The 26,351-nt window shown below is 37.1% G+C and overlaps 1 protein-coding gene across 1 annotated transcript in view; it reads right to left on the reverse strand.

Annotated features, from left to right (window-relative positions):
* Window positions 1-26,351, reverse strand: part of MOV10L1 (Mov10 like RNA helicase 1) — a gene marked incomplete at both ends in the record, with an annotated part of 48,636 nt that overhangs the window by 15,413 nt on the left and 6,872 nt on the right. The window contains 18 exons of the mRNA XM_082310219.1: window positions 303-410; window positions 2,045-2,194; window positions 4,666-4,830; window positions 5,279-5,378; window positions 6,193-6,314; window positions 7,014-7,160; window positions 7,671-7,849; window positions 12,486-12,596; window positions 13,169-13,227; window positions 13,990-14,081; window positions 14,454-14,524; window positions 15,145-15,322; window positions 16,839-16,953; window positions 17,650-17,844; window positions 21,080-21,220; window positions 23,339-23,529; window positions 24,434-24,546; window positions 24,953-25,109. Coding sequence (XP_082166345.1) covers window positions 303-410; window positions 2,045-2,194; window positions 4,666-4,830; window positions 5,279-5,378; window positions 6,193-6,314; window positions 7,014-7,160; window positions 7,671-7,849; window positions 12,486-12,596; window positions 13,169-13,227; window positions 13,990-14,081; window positions 14,454-14,524; window positions 15,145-15,322; window positions 16,839-16,953; window positions 17,650-17,844; window positions 21,080-21,220; window positions 23,339-23,529; window positions 24,434-24,546; window positions 24,953-25,109 — 2,394 coding nt within the window. The remainder of the gene's footprint in view (window positions 1-302; window positions 411-2,044; window positions 2,195-4,665; window positions 4,831-5,278; window positions 5,379-6,192; window positions 6,315-7,013; window positions 7,161-7,670; window positions 7,850-12,485; window positions 12,597-13,168; window positions 13,228-13,989; window positions 14,082-14,453; window positions 14,525-15,144; window positions 15,323-16,838; window positions 16,954-17,649; window positions 17,845-21,079; window positions 21,221-23,338; window positions 23,530-24,433; window positions 24,547-24,952; window positions 25,110-26,351) is intronic.

Genomic DNA, 26,351 nt, shown 5'->3' on the forward strand with positions numbered 1-26,351 from the left:
AAATGCATCCAGTCTCCATTCTCCCTATGCACACTTAAGTGAAAGGTACATTATCCACGTGAAACTCTAAAATAAATTCAGCATGAGTATCTACAAAGGTTTAAGGTTTACCTCAAAATCACAGATGCTGTACTGTTTCCATGAACTTAAAAATAAGCTCTGTTTTCAAATACTGTGACAGACTGACAAAAACATGGCTTTTAAATTTTTATTTTTCACTTTTAAAAGCCCTCTATCAAAAAGGAAACTTAGAGAATTAGACACATACAAAAACTCCATAGGACCACAACAAATATACATACTGTTGATAAGATGATAGCCATGTACTCCTGCCCTTGAAACTCTTCTACTGTGCCAACTTTAATGTCTGCCAAATCAATACTTCTCAGAAGAAACCTAATTTTTTCCACCTACCAAAAAAAAAAACAAACCCCATGTTTGAAGGAATTTATTTTTACATCTGAGAGTGGTTTACTTCAAAACTGAAAACATACATGTACAAGTATGTGATTTAACACAGAGATGTCACAGGGAATGCCTACACCAAGCTTAGCCATCATCCACTAGTAAGGTTTTAAACTAAGCCAGTAACTTTTCCTGAGAAGTATCACACTTATTACACAACTTAGAAGTTGAGGTACTCACTACCATCATTTAAACAGAAATCAACAGATGTTTAATAATCCAGATTTTAATGAGAACAACTTAGATCCATAAACCCTCTTCTAATGTGCATTACATCCAAAACCATGCCTATCACAGATGTGGTAGGGCAAGCAGCTTCCCCCAGCCCCTCAAGAAGACTGCAGAGATTCCACCTTTGCTTGCCAGCTGCATCATGCAGACTGAAAGACAGAGGTGAGATGTGACCTTAAGTATCCTCCCAAAAAGACAAAGAGAACAAGAAGTCTCATGCACTGGAATGCTGGTATGTGTGGGATCAGTATATTACCATCTGTTAAAAGCTGCTTGGAGACTATACCTTACGTGCTCCAAGAAATTTACCAAGAAATCATGCTTGGCTAAACTGAGGATTACAGTCAATGACTACTTTCTAATCAGCGTTCCTGCAATACAAGGTGACTTTCTTGAAGCGGACATTACTAGTACATGTCTTGCATCATAGGCAGACGAAGGACAATCATATTAAATGACGTGAAATGTTTTAGAGAGTATAAGAGGTTCCGTCACATCAATACTATATATAAATATTTGAAAAATAAATAGTAACTCTAAACATGGGCAGATGCATACACCTGACCAGTAGGATCAGTACAGGCAGAGCTCTAATTTGCAAAAGTGAGATTTCTTCAAAAAGGGGTTGGCCTTTTCCACACACCTCAGCATCTCCCCCAGCCCACGCATGCAAGGCCATGAATACTGAGATGCGAACACCAAGGAAAACACTGTCCAGAGCATCCTCTGGAAATGAAAGGAGATTTAATCTTCATTTTAAAATGAAAGCAGACACCGTGTACTTAACAGACTTGAATATAAATAGTTTTAAAAATAAAACACAGCATTTGAAGTTGACATTCAACATTCTCTACAGGTTTAAATAGCAGCACAAACTTCAAGTCTGACTACAGGACAGCTAAGAAGTCCCAATTCCTCTAGCCTCCTCAAAGCCATAACAAGGTGACATGCCACCTACTTCACCACATTTCCCTTTTGTTCCACTCCTCAGTGCAGACAGTAAGTGACAGAATCAGATTGCTCTTCCAGCTGTTGGATAATGAATTCTTGACTTGCACTCTTTACTCCCAACAACTGAAAAATCTGCTTCTGTCTCCAAAACTGCAAGCAGATCTTTCCTTAGTAATTTCCTGACTTTTAAAGCAAAAGTAGAATGCTATTACTGCTGTCTTTCTCTAGATTTAGATTTCAATAGAAACATCATTAATGACTGAATAATACACTCTGTAATATGATGCACAACAGTGAAGTTTTGAGATATGCCTCCCTGCTTTAACAAACCACAGCCACAATGTAAAGCCACAAGATGAAATACAGCAACTCTGAAGTCCTTAGACATCAATTATACCTGTTTACGATATGGTGTAATCACTCCAATATCAGTCACTGACACTACAGCGCTTTCATTTTTAGCAAGGTGGCAACAGTACTGCATTACTTGAACTGCTTCAGTTGGATTAAACCAGGAAGGACTGTGACCCTCACGTGTTTCACTACCCTGTATTGGGGAAAGGAAATGAGATGATGAAGACCAGGCGCAGAAGTGACTATGTATTTATTAAACTGATTATTCTTATACATCCTAAATGCAAAAAAAGTGATGTTATATATAATTTCTCTTTTTTTGCTACACACCCTTTCCAAAGAACAAGCATCACCTAACATTTTATACTGTTTTTGTTTGTTTGTTTTGTTTTTGTTTTGTTTTTTAAGCCAGAGAATTTATGACGACAGTACTTTAAGCGTGCAACAAAGGAGTCAAATCTCAACTCACAATAACGTGTTAGCAAGTTCATATCTTGCTTTTGTGCAAGGTAGAGGAGTTCAAAACCAAGCCTCTGCAACAAGTCGATATTATAACTTTTTACAAACTTCTTGAAAGACTAAAGAAAACCTTTTTTTCCCAAAGTACTATTTTTTCCCCTGCCTACTTGAGCCTTAATAATCCTCTAGTTTTAAAGGCTTGTATTCATTCTAATGTAATGAACTCTCATCAAAAGCAATCTAAAGGCAGCTGACTGTAGCTCCGTCTTGGTCAATCTGCTATGAATTTAAATTTGTATCAAATTGTCTCCACAATACACTTCAATGGGCAGCTGCTCAAGTTTTTAGCAACATTTGACTTCAGTAGTTGTTTCTAAAACCAGATGGTCAGGAAGTCCCATTAATTGCAAAAGAAAGTTTATTCTTTTTTCATATCCTTTCTAGAATTCATTCTAAAGAGAACTCATCTACAACATCACCAAACTTTTATCAGGCCTCCTTATTCACACTTTCACTACATGAACATTTTACATACCCTTATTCCATGAAAAATTAATGGAAATCCCTTCTTGGGCAATTTTCCCCAATGCAACAAAGAAGCTACTACTGAAGCGTCTGCACAAACTTCTAGCTCCTTATGATAAAACAATTTAGATGGCAAGGCAAGCAATGCAGAATGTGACCTGTAGTTCTTTACGAGTTTTGTGATCTGCAAAGACAAAAACCAAAATCCATAACTGAAACAGACAACTATTCATCAAACTTCACTGCACACAGCTCCCAAGCAGATACTACCTTACCATCCTCTAGCATTTAGCTTTTCTAAAGCTGCTGAAGAACTGTATTAAAGGCAAAAACTGCAGGTGTGATCTTCTATAAGTAAATACTAAATAAAAGCAGTTTTTTGAAGGACCATCTCTTTCCCCTCCAAAGGAAAAAAAAAAAAAAAAAAAGAAGAAAGAACTGAATGTGCTAGATTAATTAGTCATTCTCCAGTTTCTTAAAACATTTGATCTATAGGCACATGCTCTTTTTTTAAGAAAGTCATATTCTTTTCATGGGGTTTCCATGGACGTAACCTGTTTTTTTGAGGAAATCTTGACAGGCAGAAGGGGAGCATCAGAATAGCTGATAGAAGCTGGCCTTAGAAACCAGAAATATATTTGTCCTTAAATGAAAGAATGGCCTTAAGGACGCATTCCAGAAAGTAATAATCAGCTTGAAAAAATTGTGTCCTGTAAAAAGACTAATGTATGATACTCAAGCCCAATGGTATCCTTAAAGCCTTCAGACTTCCTGCTCTCTCACTATGCCAATTCTCCTTATGCATTGTATAAGGAGGACAACAATGAAAATTTGCGATAACAGATTTTAGGAGGAAGCATGACAGGTTTTTAGTAGGCTGAACCCAACCTACAGCCTAGGGCCAAACACCCCTGCTTTCCCCCTTAAGTCTGCCATCAGATTTCTTCCCTCTTCTGCTTACATGGTCATCTAGTCATCTTTTGCTCTCAGTTTAATTCTTCAAAGTATATTACGGTAAGAATGGGAAGGCATCTTAGTAAGTTTAACTTTAGCCCTATATTTCAGATTCAGACAATAATTTAAAGCAGCTGAAACATCTGTGCTTGTTTCTGTACTATGCTACCTCTGCCACTTCACGCATAGACTTTAGGTACTTCACTGTACGAGAGTTTTGGGAAGCTATCCTTCAGAATAAGGGGTGATAAAGAAACAAGAACAGTTTCTTTTTTCCCCTTCCTGAAACATGATGTTTGCAAAATTGATCTTCATATTTAAAGAAGAGGAGGCTTTGTTTGTCTTTTTATGTTAAAAGTAGAAGTTGTACTTGTTCGTTTGTGGAAAATTAAGTTATGAAGTTATGGTAAATGCGGACAATAGAGATGGAAGGGAATTTTAAGCCATTATTTAGAATTTTGCTTTGTGCACCGTACTTGACTTATTCTGCTGAATAATAGAGAACGCCTTCAAAGAAGGGTTTTAACATGCTGGAGGGCTCAGCAGCCTTGCTATTGACAGTATATATTCAAAATAATCAAGCTTTCCTAGAGAACTAATGCTCAAGCTAGACTTATCACTAAGCATCAAGGAGCAAAAAGGTGGTAAGGAAACAGCAAGAACCACAGTTTCTCCTTTTTTTGATTTAGATGCAAAAAAGTTAATTAAAACTGTAGTTTTACTCACCAACAAAGGATTATATGCTCCACAGGCACTAAAAGCATCCTCATCTCTCAGATATATCTCTCTTGATGTCAGTCTTTCCAGCAAGGATATATTTAATCCAAAAGTCAGTGCAATTTTAGATTTTATTACTGGCCCTAACTGGTTTGGATCTCCAACAAGAACTATCTGTATATGTAATTAAAAAAAAAATCCATCTTGTATTAAAACAGTTCTTTAAAAAACGTAGTTTCAGCAACAACATACACACTTCAGAATTCGGAATTCAAAGGTCAGTTTATATCAAGCATTCTGCTTTCCTCCAAACATCTACTCTGTGAAAAAGGGTTAGGCCCAAGACAGAAGTACATTGTTGTCTTAAGCTGAGAAAGCATATTTTTATTTTGACACCTTCCACACACTGAATCCTCTGTACTAATGTAGACTTGTTTTAGATATAAAACAACTCGTCTAAGTGTGGGAAATGGATATTTTGCACGAATAAGATTTGTTACAAGTACTCAGAATTCCATACTCATTACCAGGAAATGGCTGCTTGTGTTCTACATCATTCACAAAAATAAAAACAGTAAATGAAAACTTTTTTCCTTTCAGTAAATGATGTTAAGAGAACTACCTGTCCATTAGCTTCTGAAATCAACCCAATAGGAATCAGGCTCTCTGGTTCACTTGCTTGCCCTGCCTCGTCCAGAATCACATGAGTGAAGTGTCCAAGCCTAGAATTAAATAACATGAACCCAAACCAGGGCTGTTTTCAGATTAGTTCATTCTGCCACCCTGTGGTTGACCTCAGCAATTCTGTTAACTTCCTTGTCAAGTGTGCCAGGCAACTCCACACACACAGAGCAAAGATGGATATTTTCAACACGGAATATAGAAAAAACCACCCAGTAACTTTGTCATCTTTGATTTCGCTTACATACTCCAATACACACAACCACTGATTACCTTATTTAAAGCATTGTTTATACCAAGGTTAAGACACTTAGAAAAGCTTTCCTTGTTCTCAGTTTCCTTCAGCTATTTAATTAGAACAATGCACTTGGTGTAGCAAAGACAATCCCCAGGCTTTGTTTCAACCAAACAACTCAAGCCAGTTAGGCTCCAGAGTATCCTTCTACAAAGTCAAAAATCAAAACCAGAGGAATCTTTAGTTAACAGCACTTGACATAGTGGTTGCTTACAGTTAGTAAAGGTGACTTGATAAAAATCAAATACAGCGTAATTTTTAATGTGACAATCCTTTTGAGCCAAAAGGATTGTCAACAGCAATATAATTTCCAAGGCTTCCACTGGTACTGGAGGAGAAGTTATTGTGTCGAAAATTTTTAACATTATTCAAGATAATTCTTAAATTACCATGGAGAAAGTCTCTGCTGAAACGTTACTAAAACCAAGTGGTTTGCTAGGAAGACAATTTCAAAATAGAGGCACATGCAATAAACTGTATTAAAACAGCTGGGTATCTAAAAACTCTGGGTTTTATAGCATCCAGCTATCTCAATGATATTCCAATCTACAGTACTCTACCGTATTTCTGTTTGATAAAACAATCCTGCACTGCTGCATGTGGTAATTATTATCCTGAACCACGATGCTTTCCGAATATCATCACCATCTTTGCAGTACGGTTTCACTATGTCATCAATTTGCTGCAGAAACAAAAAGGTATTTTGTAAAACAAAATGCCGCTCTAAAACTAAACATTTTAATTTGAATGAAAAAGCTCACTGAAAACTATTTTAGAAGCTGAGCAAAACACTCAAGATTTAGACCCATTCATACAGCAAAATGAATTCTTCATTAATTTGCCTAAACAAAGTAGTACATATGCAAGACATCTGTGTTTTCTTTATTGTAAGGATCAAAGTTGAACATATGGATGTTTCATACACATGTATATAAATATATACAGGTATATAAAAATATATAAAGTGCACATACAATGTGCATGTACAGTATAAAGATGACAATCCTACTTACTTAATTCTCTGCGTAAGTAGTCTTAATCTGGAGACAAAGGCTTGACTTCAGTAACAGATTTTAGGATTGCTTTGTGAGTCAAAGCATCTTACCACATTAAAAACCCCACCGATATTGTATGTGCTGCTTGTGGAGTTAAGCGCTGCAGGAGAGAGGTTAAGATTCTATGCTCATACAATCAAATTAATGACTATGATCAACTTTTTCCAGTTAATCTTCTGGAAAAGCTGAAGTAATATGTTCCTACTTTGGATTCTAAACAAGCCTAACCAGCCTAATAACCACTGACAGTTACATTACTAAACCAGTATTTTAAGATCAAAATATTGAAATGAAAATATTAACTGGCAGCTATCTATAACATTTACCTCTTCTGACCTGAAGCTAGCATTAACTCGGACCATAGCTCCCGGTTTTAACAGATTGCTTTGATGCAGCCGCAAGCAAATCAGATCTGTTGCAGCATTTGATGGCGCACAAACCAAAATTCGACTATCTGGTAGAGTATAATGTATCTACATTAAAGAAGATGGACATTAGAAAAACATGTTATTTAGAGAAGTAGCAACAGCTCAAACATGCCCGTTTTATTTTACTGAAAACAGAATCCAGAAGAGTTTTGCATACATGTTATATTCATCCATCCTTTCGCAGTTCAAGAACACTAGCCTTGACAGTCATGACTAAGTACTCTTAAACTGAGTGTACCAATAGCAGAATTAATGGTTATCATATTAATGTATACCTGTGCTTCATTAATATATTATGCACTACTGGAATCACAAGTTAGATACTGTTCATTAAAGCTTTAAAGACAAAAGACAAGAAGACTTGAAAATAAGCCATTCAAGAATTCTGTTAAATCCATATCAAGATCCTTCCTCTTTCATGGAGCTACAGAAAATGATCTTAAAAAGAGTATTTTGAAAACTCCTTGGGAAATAATATGATGGTACTTACAGAATTACTGTAAGTGTTCCAACACTGAAAAGATTAGAGATGACTGATTTGTCACCCACCATTACCTGTAAAATAGCTTCAATTACTGTTAATGTTTTTCCAGTTCCTGGTGGTCCAAAGAGAACATAAGGTGTTGGACGACATTCGCCACTCAGTATCCTTTTCACTGCCAGTTTCTGTCGCTCATTCAGCATAGGATTGAAAAATTCACCAGCTCTCTGTTTAAGCGTCACAGTTTCACCAACTATAATCAAGATAAGCGTATATTAGAATGCCACATAAATATTTTTAACTTCCATAGATTAAAGCAATTAACCAATTCACATTATGCTTCAAAAATTTTTCATTTTCCTTATGTGGTAACATTCTCAAAAATTCTGATTTCATAGAGTAGCATGTAGAAAAGAAGCCATTACTGTTTCAGAAGTGTATTGCATCTTTAATGAAATTGAAGGCCAGGAAAGGACTACGATTATGTAAACCAACAATCTGTAAAAACTCTATTCAGTAATTTTAGCATCAAGCTCACTTTTTTGTCCTAGAATAGCAAAATTTCAGTAACTTACAGTAACTGGTACTTCAGGGATAGTACCAGTACTAGATGACCAGTAGTAAGTCACAACTACTGAAATTTTTTTCTTAATTCTGTCTGAGTTAGTCTAGCTTTAACTTTCCACAGCAGAATCTTATTAACCCTTGGACAGAAGTGCATTCTAGGTAATCCATTCCATATTTCTTTATTGCTACAAAGTGATAAAATCACCCTTTTTGGCAATTAAGTACACTGCTACCTAAATTCACGCTTTCCAGAAAAGCATAAGAATGATCTGGGCTTTCTGAAAACTTTTCTGAAGTTTCAGCATCTTCACCAAAGTAGCTATCCCAAGGATAAGACACAGCATCCCAGTAACAAATTGGAAACTTTGAACATGACCAAAAACTTTCCAGTAAATGACTGGGAAATGATAATTTATCGAGTACAAAATATATCACATGATGTTTGCTGCTCCCTCCCTGCAAGTGTTCAAGACAGGTTGGATAGGGTTTTGAGCAACCCCCCCTATGGCAGCAGGGCTGGAACTAGATGATCTTTAAGGTCCCTTCCAACCCAAACCATTCTAGGATTCTACGAACTGGAGATGTTTAAGTAATCCACAGAAAGACTCCAAAGAAACTTCCTGCTAGTACTGTTCTAGAATTTGTCTTTAAAAGACAGAGCATGAGGACATCTAAAAGGTATCTTACTCAGCCCTGGTTTACTGAAATGATTGCAATCCTGAACTGTCTATACTTGAATATAAAGTATTAGAAGTATACCAAGTTGGCTTGTTTGCGCAGCTACTCTCATCATATCTGGTACGTTCACCTCCCTTGATGCCACGCATTTTGCCTGTTTGTTCTGCAGTTTATTGACCTGAAAACAGCAAGTGAAGATAAATGCATTTATAACCTTCAGATGACACGCAACTGTCTTCACTAACACTTTTGAAGGTGCTAGTTTTTAGTTTTTTCCCCATTAAATAGCATTATCCCATTAAGTAGAGTATCTACTGTGAAGACAAAGACAGAGTAGTAGAAGAAGGTGCTAGGAATTCCCACCTTGAATTTAAGATTTCTAAAAGTCTGGCTTATGTTAACATTAAACATTTATTTCACAAATACTTTGCAGGCCGAGATAAGGATTTTGAAGCCATAGCTGAATAACTTGTTTCCTTCCACAAAAGCTAACATTCACATTCCATACCACTAAGCAAGATGATACCTCTTTCAGATTGCAGCATGGGAGAAAACTGCTTGTAGGGAATGTGGTGTTTGCAAGGTTCTGGACCAGATGCCTCACTCATCTTAATAATACTGATCCTAATCCAGTGAATTGAGGAGTGTTAGAGGTTGATTACTCTTCCTTATACAGGACAGAGGTATCATCCAGAGATGTTTCCTGCTTCCCCAGAGCCATGATGTCATGGAAAGACTGCAAGGCTCATCTAGTCCTTCTGACTACTCCCTTTGCTGCTTACCCATGTGGGTACTAGTGACACCTTGAATAGATCAAGGGGAGGATCATATAGCTCTGGGGTGAGCACGAGGGGTCCAGGTGATGTTCTCCACCATCCTTCTAGTCAAACAGAAAGGCCTCAGTAGAAGCAGGCATTTTGCAAAACAATAACCAGCTGTGCTGCTGCTCTCACCAGCACGGCTCTGGGTCTATGTGCAGGAGCTCCTTGACTGCACACTATGAATTGCAAAACCAGAGACATATCTGAGTTGTTATCCCAGGAGGATGGAACAGCAGCAATATCATCTGGTGGTCTGTAACAAATCCCTGCCAGAAGGAAGACAACATGGATGAGACTTCTGACAAACAACCGCCATCAGTGTCCTGACCACAGGTCATGCAGCTTCCTGGAGATTTCAGTCATTCACACACCTGTTGCAATTCACCCAAGAAATGTCCAGAATTTCTAGATGAGTTGGTGACAGCTTCCTAATGTAAATGACCAGCATACTGATCAGAAATAACACTCTACTAGACTTGCTGCTCATATACAGGAAAGAGCATGCATCCACATACCAGCTTTTGTTGCAGAGATTGCAAGGTTGGAGGAAGGCTAAGAAGGTAAAGCAGGGGAGTCGGAACTCTGGCCCTTCTCGAGCAAACCTCAGTTTCTGTAAGAAATCACCAGGCAAGCTGGGAAGCTACCATGTGGGGAAAAAGACACGCAGGAGAGCTAAAAGTTGCTTATTGAGATATCATAAGCAAACATGCTGTTGCACAAGATCAGGAATTTCAGTAGAAGGCTTGCTTAGCTCAGCTTGTAGCTTCTTTATGAATTTATAAAAAGCTTATTACAAGCAGAAACGAGGACAGGGAAAATACAAAAACACTGGACAGTTGGACAAAATCAGAAAGGCCAAAGAGATCAAAGTACAGCTGAAGCTAAAATGCGGCAAGAACAGAGTAACAAGAAGGGATTTAGCAAATGTGGTGGTGGAAGACAGTTGAAGGATCATGGAGGCTCACAGATGGACAAGAGAAGACAATTTATTGATGGATGATATGAGAAAGAACTCAATGTCCTTTCTGCCTCACATGCAGGCCTCCAGACTCCTGTGCAAAGTAACAGTGCGGGAAGGAAAGGGACAAGTAACAGAACGGGAAGACCATGCTACAAACTGCATAGAGGCACTGGATAGGGTAGCTGTGATTCACCATGCCAATACGATTGTGGACACTGCTGCCTGTTATCTACAATACAAAATAAGGCAAGCCAGGGAATGTCTCTAACAGCAGGAAAAAGCTAATTTCTCCAATTTAAGATGGACAAGGAAGACCTGGGGAACTATAGCTCATCAGCCTTGCTCCAGTCCCTGAGAATATCATGGAGCACATCCTTCTGGATTCCATGTCCCTCACATGATTGGAAAAAAGGGTGACCAGGAATAGTCAACGTGGCTAAACCAAGGGGCAGACCTTTCATGACCAACCTGATTTTCCTCTATGATGAAGAGACGATTATGTGGACAGACTATTATATAGACAAAAGAAAAGCAGTCATTATAATGCTCCTTTACCTCAGCAAGGCTTCTGAAATGGTTTACTTGCCACATCGTTCTTATTTGTGGCCTGAGGACATATTAGCCAGATCAACAGACACTTAGACAAGTTGAAAATTGACTGAACTATAGTTTGATACTCAGCTGGAAGCTGGTCAAAAGCTAAGAACCCCAGGGTTGCTGTGGGGACGAATATCATTCAGTATCTTCATCAATGACTAGGATGAGACCAAATAACACCTTGAACAAATTTGCAGACAACATAAACTCAGGAGTCATACCTCAAATGCCTGATGGTGCATCTTCAGTTCAGAGGGACCATGAGAAACTTGGCAACAGAACCAACAGAAAACTCATGAAATTCAGTAAGAAGTCAAAAGCTCCACACCTGGGACTGAATAACTGTGGGAACCAAGACAGGCTGGGAACACACTGGCTGAGTAGTAATCCTCAGGCCCTTTTCAGGATTTTGGGTTACTGTGGATGCTAGAAATGTATACGAGCCAATAACATGTTCTTGTTATGAACTGGAGAGTCTGAGAGAGCTTGGATTTAGTTTGGCCATGAGGAGGTAAAGAGGCAGTCTAATAGCCATGATGCCTTAAATCAGAGTTACAAAAAAAATGAGACAAACTCTTCTTTGTAGTCACATATAACAATGGACCACATTCACAAGCTGCAGGTGGAAGATTCATACTGGGAATTAGAAAAAAATCTTGAGTGGAAAGGTGGCGAAGCACAGGTTATGCAGAGGCTGCGGAACCTCTAGACAAAAATAAAGAAACATCCTCCCCAGCCCCCCAAGCTAACTTGATTTACTATTAGTGACAGTGCTGCTTCAAATAAAATGGAGGACTAGGTAACCTTCTGAAGTCCTTTTTAAGACAGATTTCTATATTTTCTCCATATAATTTAACTGGCAGTTAAGAAACCTGAGTAAATCTACTCAGAACAGGATGATTACCTTCTATCATAAAATTGTTTCCTGCCACAGTGACAGGACTTAAGTATCTATACTCAACAGTTAGCTATGAGAACTAGTCTAAGGCGCATCTGACAATTCCAATTATAATCATATAGGGTTTTTTTATAAGCACTTTAGATTTGAGATGGGAGTGTTAGCTTAATAGCATCAGTTATCATAAACTCCCCTGTCCCCAGGCAGCAAACAAACTCCTGTCATGAGAAAGCATCAGAATACAACTTTGATTCTTTGATATTCCATTATGCAATTCCTTTCTAACGATAGATGTACAGTAGGTATCTGTTACCAATCTGAAAGGTATTCAGCATTTTAAGGAACATTTACAGAATAGATACCTTACTTTCCTGCTGGGAACATTCTTCAAAGCCACCATCAACAACACAATACTCAGCAGTATTCTGGGTCTTGATAGCCTGTGGTGATTTTAAGACAAGCCTTTCTGGAAATAAGACTTCGAATTTAGAAGAGAAAGAGAAAGTAGAGAAATTTGAAAGCCACACAAACACTTTGCATGTTTCACTGATTAACATTACTGCTGATACATCCGCTTGCTCTGAGTTGCTAGAACTGGTTTATCAAAACTAACGTAAAAACGGTAAAGACCTGTGCGAAGTTCAGATGGATCATTCTACTCAACCATAAAACAGGAAATCAGTGTTTTTTAATAAATTCCAAAGTAACACAACACACTGCCATTTCACTTGCTATTATTATAACAGTATGATTTCTACAGTTCTTATTGGCTCAAACAGTTCACGAGAGTTTCTTTCCACTCCTCTCCCCTATGATGGCCAACAGATGAAATCATTCTGAGGGCACCTACTCTAGATTCAGAGAGTTTTTTTGGTGGTGGTGTTTTGTGTTTTTGTTTGTTTGTTTGTTTGTTTGTTTTTAAATTTGCAGAAAACTCCTCTAAGAACAAACTACAATGCATTCTTCTCCGTATGTCCTGATGTGAAAGCAATATACAACACAAGACTCCCCACAAACTCCTCTAGACAGCTTAAGTCAACTGAAGTGTACCTTTTTCACCCAGGCTGATAGCTTGCTCAACTGCCAACTGGCATCGCCTGCTAGTAATCCTGTTATCAGAATACAGATTTGTAGATTAAAGTAAAAGCTTACATTTCCATAAACTACAACAGCATACACCTACAAGGCATCCAGTATTTTTTACTATGCACCAATGCATATAAAAATAGTTTTATACAAAATCTTTTTTTTTTTTTTTTAAGAAGCATCTATTGATAAATATGCTGCAGAAGTGTCATTCAACAGGTTTGCTATGAATAACACTGATACATTCTCTAGCTCTTCAGTGAGACAAAGACGGCCTTGTGTTCCAGACTTAGTCTTTCAAGGAAATTCTCTGCAAAGATGATTTTACAAAGAATATTAAGCAACTCTGTACAGATAACAACATCCCATGAATAAAACAAAAGTGTAAAAGGATGGGTGGTTAACATCAGCAATTTTTTTTTTTTGCATAGTCTTGCAGCCATATTTGTATATTTTTTTCCTTTAAAAAGGCAAGAAAAAAACCCCAAACACCCCACCTCACCCCCCCCCCCCCCAATTTCACTGCCTCGCATTAGTGCAATCATTTAGAGAGGCTTAAGACAAGAATGCTTTGTACATCGTGACTACAGTTGCAGTCTTTTACCAATGAATGTAGTGGCAAAGTTGTGTTGAGGGAAAGAGGTGAAAGAATTGGCAAGATCTTAATTATTTCCTTCTACCACCTGTTATCTACCAAAACAATCAACTGACAGTCATGTATATTTTAAAAGTCACTTTACTAGAAGAATCATTAAATGCAGCTTTTTGGAAACTTATAAAAATACCTGCAATGAACAAATTCCACATCCATGGGTTCCAAGTTGTAAGCCTGTTCAAAGTCTGCATTAAATTTAAGAGTAACATCTTCATTACATATCTGTTGCGAAGATAAAAAAGTCAGTTTACTGATGAAGGTTAAGTATTTTAAACACAAAGAAGCACCTCTGAAAGCACTGAACCCCTCCATCACCTCCAAAAAGAACACCTAGATTTACCTGCTATCAACATATTGCATATCTAGATTATGAGTGCTTTCAGAGCAGGTAAAGATTATAATCTAGAAAGAATAGGGAAGCCGAAGTCTTCAAGAAATACAATAAAAATACAAAATTACCACTCAGAATGTAGATAAAACAAATCTATCTTCCCAAAAGTCAGGTTAGACTAGTCTGTAACTCCATGAATTGCCAGCAACCCCTTTGAAACCTGTGGACCACAGTATCTTCAATAGAAGATAAACCTTGCTTACCTCAGTAATATAGGCAATGTACTCTATTACATGCTCAGAGTAGACCCGACTTTTCAGTATCACCTTATCACCTAATTGTAAACAAAGTTAAAAGGCAACATACTGTTACAAGGAATAGTAAAATTCTCACTGCAGCACCTAATTTCTTCATCTTTTGCATGGTTAAACTAGGAATTTGCAGGATGCTAGATGTTAACTAACTTCAGCAAAGTTGCTGTATCCGTGAGTACCTGTTCTGAAATGCCATATGCAGTTGTATATTACATTTTAAAAGGCACCTAATATTGACGCCTCCTGGAAACAGTATCTTGTATATTATATTGAGATTCTGAATTCAATTTTAACTACTTTCCCAGCTTTTGCTTTTGATACACCTATTGTCGTCTAAGTTATTACTATATTGCACAGTTTATTTTTGCTGAAAGCCCCACCAATTTTTGTACATGAAAAATCCTAAAGTATCGGAGCATGCATAAGAACAGACATGCAATGCTGCTTCAGACAGCAGCTGCTCTAAGACTCGCACTGAGACATTAACAGTGCAGCTCACCTGTCTAGTAGCCTAGATTAATAACTTTGTGTTCAAATGTGTGAAAGACTTCTTTAAACAAATGAATAAGAAAAGGAGTTTGTATTGCACTGCAAATATTGATCAATATGCTATTTGGCTTTATCTCACATCAATTACTACCTGTAATCAGGTGAGGTCTGCCCTCTTCCACTCCTGGCACTTCCAACACTAACAAGTTCCCATTCCTTTTCAAAGTAACCCCACTCATGTTAAAGTCTTTTATCTCCATTTCTGCATGGATCTCTTCAAGCCACAAGAGAGTAGAAAAGTTTGCTTTATAATTATCTAGATTAAGAGGCTGAAAAACAAAGCAGTATACATTATTGTTGAAACTTCTACACTAAGATGTGGAACCCACTATTCTTAACATTAGACAAAACACACTCTTAAGACAGACTGCACAGCAACTGGTTTGCCAATTAAGGCACCTAAATACATGTATCTATATGCTAGCTAATAGTTTAAACTCCCTCAGTAGTCAAAGCAGAATTAGTATAGCCCTTGGAGCTCAGATACAATAGCCAGTCAGCTACAGAGTTAACCAAGTCTCTCCCTGCTACAATGGCAGTTTCAACCTCTGAATTCAGGGGCAGTCTACAAACTGAATTCTATGCTCAGCAATCGCAGAAAGCATAAAATCTAAGTACACCGGGCAGAGATGAGTGAAGAGAGTCAGTCATGTCAGTGTTGGCCCTGGCTGATGATTACACAACTTATGGCACGCTGAAAGAACCTGAACTTTCTCCCTCAGAGCTTAATGCATCTCACTGAAGAGGTATTCTCCAACAGGACAAAGCTCTACCTAAACCATGACTGATAGCACAGAATGCTCTCTGGTATCTTGTCACTCGAATACAAGCCAAATAAGCAGTGCTTTCTGGAGCATACTTAAAACAGTCACCAGTACCAGACAGAACTTAAGATAGAGTTAAAAAAAGTTACCGTTAATGGCAGGCTTTCAGTATAAAATTATTTCAAACATTAGAGTTTTATCTTCTTTTTGAGAGGATCACTAACCTGCCCTCTTAATGCTGTGACCTCAGGTTTTGTGTGAGCTGTTTAGAAAGCAGACAATATACCCTTTCACATTTTTGAAAAATTAAGTATCAGTCCCAGTTTATAAATCCTTAAGAAGTTAGGGAAAAAAAAAAAAAAAAAAAAAAAAAAAGTGAGTTGAAGCAATGTTCTACCAGAAATCAGGACAAAGTTTTGGAGAAGGAATCACTGTAATATTCTTGTTAGACCTCAGTTTTGGTGTTTTTTTTTTTTTTTTTTTTTTTTTTTTTTTTTTTTTTTTTTTTTATGTATTCTGAAATTGCTATACTGGCGGGCAGAATTTGAACAAGCTGTAGGGACTTAAATTTGAGGATTTTTTTAAAAAAGTTTTGAACAACCAGAAAAGAATCCTCTGTTATTGCAATAACTTCAGAATTTCTGCTTTCGTTTGCTATGAAGCAACTGCTGGACTACTGTTCTGACACTTAAAAACTCCTTTCCAATGATGCCTAAAAAGTGAGAGTGAAGAGGAATCTTTGTTCAGCTTCTGTAATATCCCCCCCATCCCCAGTGTACTTCTACTCCCTTTTCAGTTTTTTGCATTTACCCTTTTTGTGCTCTTGTAAGCTTGGATTCTGTACCTTACTGCAACCCATGGAAGTTACAGGATACAGACTAAAGTCTTAAGTCTACTTGGTAACAGTACTGCATCATCTTCTATTACACTAAGGGCTACACATTTTTGTCAAATTAAGGCCAGCTTGAACACACACAGTTACATAAAATACATTTTCTTATATAAACCTACACTTGCATACCTCTGCTAGGAGAGGCTGAAAGGTCAGTATGTCTAACTTCCGCTCCACACATTTTCTTAACTCATCTGGTATGGTATAATGTGGGAGAAAGCTTGGCAAGTGCTTTCTGTGATTTCTAAAACAAAAATGTATGACATATCATTTAGCTTTCTCAAATTACACATGTGAAAAACAGCTAATTAACATGCCATATCATCAAGGCTATAAAACCAAAGCGCACACACACACGACAGACCCAATTATTCCTTCAAAGTGACAATTGAGAAGTTTGCTATACTGGGAAGAAAGGTAAGTGTTCCAATTACAGATTATTTGAAAACATTGTGTGTCTGCTTTTTCAGTTTAGGGATATTTTTATACCTAAGCAAATACTGTAAGCATAACGGAAACTTATTTGCAGAAGGAAAAGCTCTGAATGAAAGATGGGAAACATTTATCAGATATAGATGTCAAAGTTGCTTGAGGAGTTAAGCAGCTAACTCTTTCAGAAAACTATTTCCGATTTTCCATCTTTTTTTCTTAATAACATAATTGTTACTTATAGATTACTATGCAACAGTGTTTATCTTATCACCACATTATGTAGTAGAAAGAGCTCCTGTTTGACAAATCTATGAAGAAGTCAAGCATTTCATTACTAAAACAACCTATCAGTAATGTCCACAATTATATATGTATGTTGTAAAGAAGATAAACATGTACAGACTCTCCCAGTTTCACATTTCCTTGTCAGCATTACAAAACAGATACAGCAATACCAAATAGAGCAGTATTAGGTAAATGTTATTTTTTTTGCTCTAATTCATAGTACCTTCTGTATTTAGGTGCAACCACTGTTATCTTCCTTGGCTGAGATTCTGGAACACTTTTAGGCTTTCGTGGAGAAAATGGTTCCACAGGTGCTATTAGTAGTTCTTCTTCATTTGTTACAGTGACTTCAATATAGCGTCCAATAGTAAAATCAGAAAAGCCGAGCAACAGGAGTTCTTTACTGTATCCAGGATTTCTTCAAGTAAGCAGAAGTTATGTTCTTAAAGCCATCATGTTCACACTTTATTTTCCCCAGCCGTAAGTATTTTTAAAAATAGAATTGTAGATTCTCATTTCAGTAACATATGAACTGCTAACTTAGGGTAGTTCCTCACACTTACTCCCCACCCTGAGTTCAATCTAGGTACCATAAATAAATAAATAAATAATAATAAAAAAAAGGTAAAAATCTCAAAACCCCAATTTCATTAAAAGCTTGAGTAAAGAACAAAATTCCTCCCCTCAACATAGTAGGTATAGAATTAATACTTCTGTCACAAGGAACATCTTGGAATTACTGTTACTGAAAAAGATTAACCAAACACTTCCACCAGAGGAACCTGAGGCACATCCCTTCACTGTTTGTAGCAACAGTTTTGCTCCACCTTGCTTAAGGCTACTCAGAACTGAACCCTAACTGTAAACGCATCAAGTGGAGAAAGTAGGAAAGATCCTTTACTTGTGAAAAATGCACTTTATATGTGTAAGTGGCACTTGGGGACTGACAGAGGGGAAAAGATCAGAGGGAACAGTTTCTTCAGACTCGTTTCTAAGAAACTTAAGACAAAAGATCTAACACAACCATCTGCTCTGAAATCCCTTAATGAACTCATCCCAGCACTACCCAGAGCCCAAATTCTCTCCTCAGCACTAACTACATGGTCCAACACCATTACTATGTGCCTGAAACAAAAGCATCCCAGAAGGATTCCAGCTTACTTTCTCTTTAGCAGGAGTACCACTTTTTCATGCCAACTAACACTACCTGCCCAGGTTAAAGCTACAGCCTGGTTTTGTCCGATACACAAACTCAGTGCAGACACTGAACTGTCCAGATTTATGGTCTGAATTTGCAGTCTCTAAGTGGCCAGCAAGCACTTGTAACCTTCATGCTGCAGCCTCCCATGGAGTTCTGTGTGGATTGTTCTGTATTTCCTCCTAAGAAAATTTCTACCCCTTGCCTCACTATTTAAAATGGTAACTGAAGTGGTGTGAAAGTTAATGCAGTGTTACTTTGATGAATGAAACCACTTGACTTTGTTTTCCCCTCTCCAACTTTTAAATTATGATCATAAGAATCAATGGTTGTGGTACACAATGCTTGTAGAGCCTACAGCTGGAGGCAACTGAAAAGTACATGAAAGTAAGCTTTCCAGCATGAGGTTCCTATTTGAATCCTGAAAGGGCTCACACAAAGCCACTTTTTATTCTTAACTAAATCCATGAAATATTATGTACAGCAAAGTATTTTTGTTTTTCAAGGATTTTCTAAGATTTGCAAACCACTTCCTCTATAAATTACACCTTCAAGGAAGAAACCTTTTTTCTTTTTTTATTTCAGCATACATAACCTGCATTTAATATCACAGGGCAGGGAAGCTTGAGATTGAGGCATGTAGCAACATGAACATGATGCCAGGGTACCAAGACTGGAAGAAACATCAGACAAAAAAATTCCCAGGAAAGCCACATTAGCTCTAGTGCTCATGGAGCAATGGGTTTCCCAAAAAGAATATAACCAGCTGTAGGCCTTATCTTCACTTTACTCTGTTTTTTTTTTTTTAGAGAAGTTATCTACTCCCACTATATTTCTTCATTTACTACTACCATTTTCTTTCAACAAAAACCAGAATCAAGCATTAAAATGCTAACTATGTTCAAGGTTTAATATAGGTTTCCACATAATTTGCTAATATGTACTGGCTTACTTTATCCTACACCAACAAGAACTGTGCACGGAATAAGGGAACTATTAAGTCAATTTTTATGACTTCTTTCCATGGTATTGGTCAGAACCAATGGAAAGAAATACTTACACAGATGTGCATATGATCACTACGAATGTTTTTCCACCTGGTGGTATGACAATTTCTCCAGTAATATTGACATGCTTTATTGTTTGTTCCACATCTTCTCTTCCCTCATTTTCTCCATTATGTAGATTTTCATCTTTCCCCAAGAAAAAGTTTTCTTCTGTCCTTGATAAATTTGTATCCTGAGAATTAATTCCTTCTGCAGTAAACAGGTTATAATAAAATTCTGTTACCACAATTGCTATTGCTAGTATAGGCAAGTCTTCTCAAATAAACCTACAGGTCTTCTGAGGAGTTAACACTCAGCATTCAAATGTTACCATTTCACTGTACCTGGAATGACTCCATTCTTCATAATGGATGTATTATTCAATGACTCGTATGTTGTTCCTCCACTGTCATTATATGAATTAATTGCAGCTTTTGAGAGGTTTTCTTGATTTAATGGAAAAGATGACAGATACGCTTCTGGACTGTTCTCACATTTCTGAGGAATCTGAAAACTGAATTGCTTGTCTTTCACCCATCCAGCTAATCTGCAGCTGATTAAGGACTGTGGTACACTCCCTTTATTCCTAGAAGTAGTTATGTAATTAATGAATTAAATGCACAGTTTATGTTCTTGGGAAGCTTAATTCTACCTGAAGTCAAATACAACTGTCTATGGCAGGTTAGTTCACCATTATTTCACAACTGCTATCTGAAGGAAATTGCACTGCTGCTTGTAACTCATGAGGACTAGAACCTCTGCTAAATGTTAATATTTCTAAGTCACATCAACTACCATACGAAGCATACAGAAATACTGTGTATAAAAAAAGCTATGGTAACTTAAAATTTATCATCTGGTAACTAACTCTTAGGAAAGAGCACATAGCAACAGAGGGTATTCAGGTGTGACTTCATTTGGGCCTCTATGCCCAGATGCAAAAACAAAAACGAAAGAAAACCACCAAAACAAAAAGCCCTTAAGGATACACCAAAGTTCTCCAGCACCCAAGTTAAAAAAAAAAAAATTGGGGCTGCTTTTAATACATGAGTATGCAACAGTCCTAAGATTTTGAAGATGACAGCATATCTGCAGTTTAAATTAAGCACACTTACAACTAAAAGCATTTCCTTTAATCCTCATTCCAGAAAGGATTTTATTAGGATTGAAAAGAGACATAAGACTGGGGAGTCTCAAAGCACTATTGGCAACATAGATGCTCAATAAAAAGACCACCCTAAAAACATTAAATTCAATACAAAATTCTCTTTAATTCCGTAGTATTTCGGGGTTACTTGAAGACCATGAACCACAAGGTTCAACTACGAGAAGCTTCTATATGAAAGACAGGTTTACAGACTATGGAGTGATGGAAAGAAAGCAAGCTTGGAACAATCAGAAAGGCTTACTCTATCCAAATGATCATTCTTTTAGATTCCCCCTGCTTCAGAGTTCCAAAATTAGTCATTCTTGATACTTCCAACCCTCCTTTGTCTCTCATTAAGTTTTCAGAAGGCTCATCCAGATTGACTCCATTAGAGTGAGACTGTCTGTAATAATAAATTTAGTTAGCAATTTTGAAACACAAATAGACTCAGCAAATATCTTTGATTCAGCACAAGTTTAAGAATCACTGTATCAAAGCATAGTCACAGTATTTAGGAAGCAGCTTAGAGGGTTCACTTTTTCTCAGCTACTTATACTTCCAAAGACAATTAGACTACCTTTACTAATTTAAGCAGCAAATTAAAAACAACAAGCCTTTTGTCAGCAGCACAATAAACCAGCATAAAACTTTGGATACAAGACTAAAATGATTAAGAAGCTAGCTAATCTTTGCTGAAGAGCTGAATCAAATGGTGACTGAAGCTATTCTGGATCTCTTTGGGAGCTGAACCAAGACACAACAAAGAGCAACTCCTTAGCAAGAGTTGTGATTAGCACTGGAGCTTAAGAGATAAAATGACGGGACTGGGAGTGTTTCAAGATGTACCCCAAGCACTTATGGCTTCTGCTTACTGCTACAACCTGCAAGCAGCAAACTGAAGAAGAAATTGAAAAAAGCTGAAAAACAAAAAGCACCCTTAAAAACTATCAATCACACATACTACTGGTGAAAAATACCTATGATACCGAAGTCCCATGCTCTTCCCTGTCTGAGACAGTGACCAGAGCTCTAACCTCTCAGTGTCAGCTACCTGTAGAAACCATTTAAAAAATTTCTATTCTACAATTAAGAAACTATTCAGTTAGATAAAGTGGCATGAAAATAACTTGGAAATGTTTTAATAACATCACCAATATTTATACTACCCTATTAGTTGTCTAATATAATAAAGTAGAAAATGACTGCAGCTGTTCCTTATTAGCTACATCAATTTACTAGCAAAGCCCACTAGATGTCTCCCATTGCAGCTTAAGCTGCCTCAATTTTTTGATATGGTAGGAAATACACTAAAACTGAGAAATCAACCCTAAGGTCTACTTTTGTACCTTGGCTTTAGTAATAATTCTCTATAAAATCCATCATTAAAAATAGGTCCAACTGAAAAAAAATAAGTGAACAAATTGTACTGTTGTGCAAAGTGATGTAAACACTTCAAGCTTCGTCTAGGTACAATTTAAGTCTATTACATCTATTATTTGCAGTGAAAACAGCTTATTCTATTCTTCATAGTTCCTTTGAAGACATATGCACTGCCCTTAGCTATATTTCCTAGAGATAGAACAAGGCAAGTTCTCCCAAAGACTATGTTTGAGAGGTACCAGAATGTCCTTTTTGCTCTTCCTTGGACTTTCCGATTGGTTCACAGCTTATTTTTGGCCTGCAGAATCAGACTCGGTAATCCTACAAAGGCCTTGTTAGCATTGAGAGTGACAGATTTTACAGGTAATAGTCCTAATTATAAACATTTGGGCAGTATTTGTGTTTTTCACAGAATAGACACTTAAACTCACAAGTCAAACTCCGGATCTTTGCTGCAGAACTGCTACTGACTAGTTGTTGCCCATTCTACATTTGTGTAGTTGATTATTTCACAAGGTTTTGCTTCTTATCCATACTGAACATCATCTACTTTTTTCCAACCTTTTCTGCAATCTGTCCAGATCCTTCACACATCACACATGCCATCTAAAGTGCCAGCAGACCCTCTCAGTTTGATATTTGCAAGCCCAACGAACCTCTATTATTCAGACCATTAAACTATTCTGTTTACGACAGATGTCTGAAGAATCACTACAACTTAAGCAAAACGGATTAAAGAAACATCCATTTTACATCAGTCTCGCTAAAAATTATTTTCAAACAGTAAAGTCCTCACTAGAAGAACACTGTTTAGAGGAAACACAAGGTAAGAGCATGAGCTTGGCATTTTTCTAACAAAATTATGCAAAATTCCTTCCTTGCCTAGCAATATCCCTGAGCTCAGCTTCTACTAGTTTTGCTTCTCTAGTAAGCACAGATGTCCCCACCTTCCGGAAAAGAAGAAAAACCAAGGGCCAAATCCTATCACACTCTGATCTTCCCAATGATCTACCATGCCTTCTAGTCAACCAGTGAAGAATTCACAGTATTTATCACTTAATAGATGCAACAAAATTTAAGCTGCATAATTACAATTCATCTCTAGTTGTTATTAAGTGGCAAGAGAATGAAAGAATATTACCCATCCTGGCTGACTGGCACCAAGCAGAGAGCTCTCCAAATATAACACGACTGATTGCTCTCCACCACAATCGTGTTCACTAGATCATGTCTACAAGGTGAATAGCCATCAGGAAGTCTCAATGAATCCAAAGTGAAAAATATACTCTCATCTAGTGTACCACTTCTTCCACAGATGCTGGAAATGCGAACCTGTAACAGTTTGTTATTCAGCGTTACTTGATATTATCTGCTTAAGCTAAGAGGCATATTACCATTGCATATGTTTTTTTCCTGCAACAGTCATTCTAGCATTGTGCTAACAGAGCGTGTGTAGAGAACCGTGCTAACAGTGTGTTAGCATTGTGCTAACGGAGTACGTCTAGAATGTGTAACAGAGCTGTGTTCTGAAGTTTCAGTTATTCATGGGAGGTAAACATACGGCTCTAACTTAAAATCACTGTGCCTCTCTCTAGATTTAGAAGTGTAAACAAACACAAGTACTTCGGATAAGCATTAGGTTCCACTTAAGGGAATACTACAACACGTACATTTGACTTAATCATCATACCTGTCTTTGACTTACCAACTTATCTAATTTATACTTCAATACAAGCAGTCACAGAAGAATAATTTTTTTCCCTATGGTTGACATGCAAATATTATTCAATATATACAGTTAAGGCAAATACAATAAACCATAAACCTAACATATGTATTCCTATAGGGAACAAATATTTTCATTAAAATAAAAAAAAAAGGGAGAATGGTTGTTTTTAAGCCAAAACACTTGGATAAATTAAACATAATAAATTCCACAGTCATTACTTGAAAATCCACACATCCTCATTATAACCAATGTAACTAAAGCAACAGTAAGCATCCAAATCAACAATTGATAACCAGTAAATAAGTTACTCTTCCTGTTTTAACCAAAATGTGCACGCTTTTTCAAAAAGCTTTGTTACTTTAGAAAATCCTATAAATAGATGAGATGATATGTTTTATCTTTTAAAGATATATTCTAGATCTACAAATATTAGCAACTTAAAACCACCTTCAAAACCCCACTTCACACAAGATTCCTCTTGCCAAAAACAATGTGCAGAACATTTACCTTGTCTACTCGCTTATATCTCAAAGGCTTTACAGCAACTGCTTCACTGTTCCATGTTGACGGGTTAATAAAATATTTTGCTTCCACCCAGTCACCTTCACAAGGTTTGAAACCTATGTAAACCAGAACATTTCTCAAGTTTAATTGCTACTAATGATATTTGCATTACTCCCATACAGAACTAGTTTAAGTTAAATAAAATGACCAGCCAGAACAATGCATTATTCAGATCCACCAAGTTCAAACTTCTCTTCACAGTTCTTCCCCCAGTAGGTTATGAAAAACTAAGTAAGAGATGCTAGTGGAAAAATATGCTTGCTTACATGTAACCTATGCTTACACGACTGCATGCAAGTCATGCTCAGTAGGTAGCTTTATTCATCCAAATCCCTATGTTTGTTTCACTACATACACTCTATTAGAACTTATTTGTGATGTGCACTGCAAGTTTATCAGAAGATATTTCTATTGTACATATAAAAAAATTAGGGAAGAGCAAACAAGAAAGCCCCTACACACCTTCACAGACATCTTCCATTGCAAAAAAAGTGTTCTGATTAATATAGCCACCATCCTTAGAGACAGAGGTAATATTGCCAATTAATATTTTCATATTTAGTTCAGAAGCATCACAAGTAGGACTGGAGTCTCCCCATGTATTCTGGACAGCGTCTACCTATTAATACAAAAAAACCCCAACATTCAAACAGCTGATACTCAGAATTCTATGTTAAACATATATTCCTACAATAAATACCAGAATTTCAACTTATGGAAGTCAAGCTCCTTATTAGACAATTCTATACTCACTGTAGCTGTTTATTTTTGTACACAAACACATGAGTAGTAAACAGTAAGTAACTTCTCTTTTAAGAAGTCTGCTGTATGCTGCAACACTGACAATGATTATAATTACACGTTGATTTGTCAATTCTTTCTCATGCTTCCCTTGCTCTAGGTCTACTTAAGACTTTTCTTCATATTGATGAGAGGACCCCCTGCCCAGCAAACTGATTGTACACAAGTGGAACCAGAACATCACTATTTCAGAAAGAAAAAAAAAAAGTTTTCAGGATGCTATTTATAAACACTATACGTATTTCAGACTGCCCCTCTGTCATTCTTTAATAATTTGAATTAAAAAAAACACCTAAAGAGCTGCTTCTTACAGACTCTCCATATCACCACCTCAAATGTAAGTTTACTTACTTAAACAGCCCTTGGCAGAACACAAGCTACAAACCATTGATGTATACAAACCATGCTTTTCCCCCCAGCTATGTTGGGGCGAGGATATATCATCTCTGCTCTTAATTATTAGAATTCCTAGAACTGCAGGTTCTCTTCCTTGCTCCCAAAGGGCCACCACCACCCTGGGTTCAGGAGTCTCCACTCCGCAGTTCAAACACTTGTTCTTCAGAGCTTCCTTGCTCTCTACAAAGACTGTCGGGACCAGTAACAATGCCAATGCCACTGGACAGAAGCACTTATTACTGTCAAGCAAGAACTGCTGAATCCAGATAGTACGTAAAGAAACTACACTGTGCAATAAAGCAGGAGAAAAAAAGATCTCAAGTTCTTCTTTTGTGAGGCTTATGAGGATAAGGACATAGGAAAGCATGAAGTATGCAAGGTATCTCTGTAATGATTAAACAAATACAATAAATAAAATGCCAATGGACAACTTCTTCCATGAACTGTAGTGTAAGCATACAAGTCAGATCATTAAATTAACAGCTTATTTCAGAAAGCCAAGTGTTTACAAATTCACAACCAGAATAAAGAAACTGAGTGGAAAACTAGAGTAACACAGATAAGGGAGTAACTAAAAAACCACAACTAGACAGAAAAAAAAAAAAAAAGAGTTAGCTGTAGTGTTTTCACTTCTACATGAAGATTAGAAACTCTGAATAAAAAA

Source organism: Platalea leucorodia (genome assembly GCF_965183815.1).
Source record: "Platalea leucorodia genome assembly, chromosome: 4".
NCBI classification, from domain to species: Eukaryota; Metazoa; Chordata; class Aves; order Pelecaniformes; family Threskiornithidae; genus Platalea; species Platalea leucorodia.